This window comes from Zea mays, chromosome 5 (assembly GCF_902167145.1).
Source record: "Zea mays cultivar B73 chromosome 5, Zm-B73-REFERENCE-NAM-5.0, whole genome shotgun sequence".
Classification (NCBI taxonomy): domain Eukaryota; kingdom Viridiplantae; phylum Streptophyta; class Magnoliopsida; order Poales; family Poaceae; genus Zea; species Zea mays.
The window spans coordinates 212,791,337-212,796,759 of NC_050100.1; the positions used below are offsets into that span (position 1 = coordinate 212,791,337).

Below are 5,423 nucleotides of genomic sequence, written 5' to 3' on the forward strand. Positions count from 1 at the left end.
GATTGATGATGGTGATGAGATGAAACTAGCATTGTCTTGTGCTTTTCGTTTTAAAAAGTTGGCATTCATCTGTTTTCCCATCAGATGCCTATATATAATTTCACAAGCTTCCTCTGAACACAATGATGGATTCCTATCTAACCAGGGGCGGACCCAGCACCTAGGCACCTCAGGCGGTGGCCTGGGCTGCCTCGCAGGTTCTGATAGATAGAAGCAAGTATAATGCGTAGAAACAAGCGAGCAACGTAGCATGTACACGGCGAAAGTATAGGCACAAAGGATCACATTGTAATCTCGCCTAGGCTGTCTCTAAATCCTGGGTCCGCCACTGTATCTAACCCCGTATAATTCACTGCTGGCAGCCTTTTAAAAGTGCACCCAAAAAGAAAAAAAGGTGTGGGACAAGAAAAGGCACTTCATTAGGGCCTAAAAGGCACTAAAACGGAAAAAACGTACAAGTACGTATCAAGCCTGTTGGACAAGCAAGTAAGCAACCGGCTCCACGCGTCCCGTTCCGTTCGATAGCCACACGCAAGCTTTCCAGTCCCCTCGCCGGCGCGCCCCCTCCCGCGGGCCGCGGCTACAAGAACGGAAGCTGCGTGCTTCGCTTCACTTCACTCCACTTCATCCAGGGAAATAAAAAAGCAGGGTGGTTTGGAATCCACATCCGTAGGGCGAGCGGCACGGCAGCGGAGGGGAGCCCACGGCAAACGGCATCCCGCATCCCTATCTTCCTCCCTCCCTCTCTCGCTCGCGTCGCGTGGTTGTCTGCCTGGCTGGTTGCCCTCTCCTCCAGAGACCTCTCCTGTCTCCACCCCTTTGGCCTTTGCTCGTCGTGGCGCTCTCGTACGCGCCCAACGAGGGGAGTTACCGCCCGGTTTCGCTTCGTACGGACGGTTGATACTTGATAGCGAGTTAATACTCTAAGACTTAAAGGAGGCGCGGCGGGCGTGGGGGCGAGCGAGCTTGCTTCCGGGGGTTGGTTCTTGCGGGAAGCTACTAGAAGGAGGGGGGACGAGGAGGAGTGTGGAGTGTGTCTTGCTTTGCCTCGCCTGTCCTGGTTTGTTAGCCTCCCGCTCGCTCGAGGCCAAGCCGACGGACAAATCTTGGTTTGGGACGCGCCGCCGCGGTAGGATTCGGGTGCCCCTATTCCCTGTTTCTTTCCGAGGATTCCGCGAGGTTCGCTGCCATGGAGCCAGCAGGCGTGGCGCATTGAGGCGTGCGTGCAGGGCCGGAGAGGGACATGGATCTGGAGTCCGCGGACGGAGCGGAGGCGGCTGACGGGAAGGTGAGTCCTTGGATTTGAAGCTATTTCCTGTGCTGGGGCTTGCCCCTCCGTTCTCTTGAGTCCTCACTGCTTGCTGCATCTCCTGCAGCGGCGTGGGGAGTCATTGCGCGCGACGCTGCTGCTCGCGTACCAGAGCCTCGGGGTGGTGTACGGCGACGTGGCCACGTCCCCGCTCTACGTCTACAAGAGCGCCTTCGCTGGCAACGACATCCAGCACTCGGAGGGCAACGAGGAGATCTACGGCGTGCTCTCGTTCGTCTTCTGGACGCTGACCCTCATCACCCTCATCAAGTACGTGCTCATCGTGCTCCGTGCCGACGACGGCGGAGAGGGCGGCACCTTCGCGCTCTACTCCCTCATCTGCCGCCACGTCCGCGCCGGCCTCCTGCCTGGCGGCGGCACCAGAGATGAGCTCATGGAGGAAGAGAAGGTCACCGGGCGTCGTGGTGAGCGGCCTGTGTCCAGGGTCAGGGCGGTGCTGGAGAAGTACAGAGTGCTGCAGCGGCTGCTGCTGCTGTTCGCACTGCTCGGAACATGTATGGTCATCGGGGATGGCGTGCTCACCCCTGCAGTCTCAGGTATGCCGTCTTGGTTCTGGATGGTTGGTCTCCATCGCATTATATTTGTTTCTGATGCGAATGATGTTGCTCCATTTGCAGTGTTTTCTGCGGTATCTGGGCTTGAGTTGTCGTTGGAAAAGGAACAGCACAAATGTAGGTTAAATCCTCTATTTACTGTTGGATTGTGTTTATTTTAGTCAGCTTTATGTATTATGTTCGATTGTACCATGTTTATGAGATGTTTACTGCAACTTGTTTGTGTGCAGATATAGAACTTCCAGTGGCCTGTGCCATACTTATATGCTTGTTTGCGCTGCAACACTACGGCACACACAAAGTTGGGTTTCTTTTTGCACCAATCGTATGCATTTGGCTTGTCTGCATAAGTGCGATTGGCCTCTACAATATCATCCGTTGGGATCCCCATGTTTATCGAGCCCTCTCGCCATACTACATGTATCAATTCCTCAGGAAGACTCAAACTGGTGGCTGGATGTCACTGGGTGGAATCCTTCTTTGTGTAACAGGTACATATAAGTTAGGCTGCTGTTGCTTAATGTTTGACTCCAGCAATGCCTGAATTCTAGTGACAGAAGTCTGACACTTCTTTTCCCTATTGTTGTAACAACTTTTAGGCTCTGAAGCTATGTATGCAGATCTTGGACATTTTTCGCAATCATCAATCCAGGTATAGATGACTCTGTTGCAACTTACAACAGCAAATCAACGACTACGATACATGATTACTGTTATAATTATGGAATTTTACTGATTCCCACTGTTCACCCTTTTCTTGTAATAAAATCATATCTAGTTTACCTCAGTTTCTTATTCTTTGTACAAGAAATTAACAAGATACTCCAGTTGTTTAAATGGCTCTCACTGAAACTCCTATTTTCATTATATTTGCATCTCCCTGACATACTTAGACTTCTACAAAATGTAGAAAAATTGTAACACACTAAGAACCCTTGGTATATTTTGTGATTACCCCTAATGTTTAAATTATTTTTAATCCATATAATTTTTTCCTTGGGAATATTGTGCTAAGTCAGTTCCTGGCTCAGTAAAATCATTCCTGAAAGCATCTGCCTCTTGACTGAAATCTTTTAATTATATGGCCGGAAATTTTAATTTTTCATGCAAACTGCACTGCCAATTTACTGATTTCTTTGAAAGGTCAACCGTGTATCTGTACTCCATGTGTGTTTATATTTTGTCATTATTTCTGTAGTTCTTTATATTCATACTCAGTATCCTTGACATCCCTACATTTCATATGATATTGGACATTCTCATGATCTCCGAATCTTGATTGTGCTACTCATCACACTTGAATAAGGAAAATGCAAATGTTGAACTGTCTTCAGATTCTTAATGTTTTTTTTCTAAAAAATCCTGACAGATTGCATTTATATCCGTGGTTTATCCTGCACTTGTATTGGCTTATATGGGACAAGCGGCTTTTATTTCACAACATCACAGCTTTGAGAGCAGTTATCATATTGGATTTTATGTGTCAGTACCAGGTAGTTTTTTTAATTTCCCTTGCCTTTTTCCTTTAGGAAATGTGATTATTATTATTGAAGTAATTTGTTGTTACAGAATTCCATTAAAAAAAGACCTGAATATTTTGAAGCACTGATGTATGCAACTTCGTCTGTAGAAACACTCAGATGGCCTGTTCTGGTGATTGCTATACTAGCAGCTGTAGTTGGGAGTCAGGCAATTATTACTGGAACCTTTTCAATCATCAAACAGTGCTCTTCATTAAGTTGTTTCCCTGGAGTGAAGATTGTGCACACATCCTCAACACTGCATGGTCAGATATACATACCAGAAATCAATTGGATGCTGATGATACTCTGCCTGGCTGTTACTATTGGTTTCAGAGACACAAAACACTTGGCAAATGCACAAGGTAAAAAAAACTCAGATTCATATAGCTTGTTCCTAAATAATAATTTCAGCTACTTGTTGTGCTTCTTCGTGCATTGAAGTATATCTCATATAAAATTGTTGTGTTTTTTGCCCCCTATTTTCTTGATACAGGGTTGGCAGTAATAACTGTCATGCTTGTTACCACTTGCTTAATGTCACTCGTTATTGTTCTTTGCTGGAACAAGAGTATCTTCCTTGCCCTTGGTTTCCTACTTTTCTTTGGCACGATCGAAGTAATCTACTTCTCAGCTTCCCTTGTCAAGTTTCATGAAGGTGCTTGGGTTCCTATTAGTCTCTCCTTCATATTTATGGTGATCATGAGTGTCTGGCACTATGGCACAATAAAGAAGTACGAGTTCGATGTGCAAAACAAGGTTTCAGTAAACTGGCTCTTAAACCTTGGCCCTTCACTGGGCATTGTACGAGTTCGAGGCATTGGACTAATACATACAGAACTAATGTCTGGAATCCCAGCTATCTTCTCCCACTTTGTCACCAATCTGCCTGCGTTTCACCAGGTAACTTACCACTTCATAGTTCATAAAATATCAAGCAGCAGTTTTTTTCTGAATGCACTGCCCAGCAATCTGAATAAACAGCATCAGTGCATGGGGCAGTCTATGGATGTAACTTGTAGAGTTCTGACAATTGTTTTTCATCAGGTACTGGTATTCCTATGTGTCAAATCAGTTCCTGTGCCACATGTGCAACCGGAGGAACGATTTCTGGTGGGTCGCATTGGTCCAAAAGAGTATAGGCTATACAGGGTCATTGTCAGATATGGTTATCGCGATGTGCAGAAGGATGACCTGGAGTTCGAGAAGGAGCTAGTCAGCAACATTGCAGAGTTCATCCGCAGCAGTGGGGAATATGACAAGAATGGCTTCGTCGAGGACGCAGATAAGCCCTTCGAGAAGCTGTCCACCATCAGTACTGGAATCAATATGTTGGAAGAGGATGGAGAAGTTGATGCACATGTATCCCCTCATAAGGAGATAGACCCACACAATGCGGCACCCAAGCGAAAGAAAGCCAGGTTCATGATACCAAAGAGTGCTCAGGTGGACAGTGAGGTGCGCCGCGAGCTGCAGGAGCTCATGGACGCTAGGGAGGCAGGCATGTCCTTCATCCTGGGGCACTCGTACATGAAGGCGAAGAGCGGGTCGAGTTTCATAAAGCGGGTTGTGATAAACTTCTTCTACGAGTTCTTGAGGAAGAACAGCCGTGGCCCTGCATACGCCGCAAACATACCCCACGCCTCCACTCTGGAGGTAGGAATGGTCTACCAGGTCTGACAACAGTTAGCAGCTGTGTAAAGGTAGAGAGAGATGAGACGACGCCTGTCAGCGCCACCTGTATATATCCACTTGTTGCTGCCGATACCGTTAACACAATCACAGGATGACACGAGTAGTGAGTGGCCCTTGAGCACAGCCAATGCTGAGGAAGCAGCTGAAGATGAGATCATCTGTGGAGAGCCCAGCCAGAAGTATGCATTTTTTGTTTGTAGAGCCTTTTGTTGTGCCGGTAGTTGTTAAGTTTCGTATGTTTGCTGCTGTTGTTTAGTTTCGTACTTGTGAGCTGTAATTGTCTGTAAGAGTGACTAGCAAAATACTGTAGCATTTTTGACGTTC

At 46.9% G+C, this 5,423-nt stretch overlaps 1 protein-coding gene across 1 annotated transcript; it reads left to right on the plus strand.

Annotated features, from left to right (window-relative positions):
• The first annotated feature begins 1,049 nt into the window (after positions 1-1,049).
• LOC100191870 (uncharacterized) lies at positions 1,050-5,423 on the plus strand. Its single transcript, NM_001137294.1, is given in 9 exon segments — positions 1,050-1,288; positions 1,377-1,866; positions 1,948-2,001; positions 2,115-2,375; positions 2,484-2,536; positions 3,254-3,377; positions 3,515-3,769; positions 3,901-4,307; positions 4,452-5,423. Coding segments are annotated over 9 exon segments (2,322 nt in total). The 5' UTR covers positions 1,050-1,243; the 3' UTR covers positions 5,085-5,423.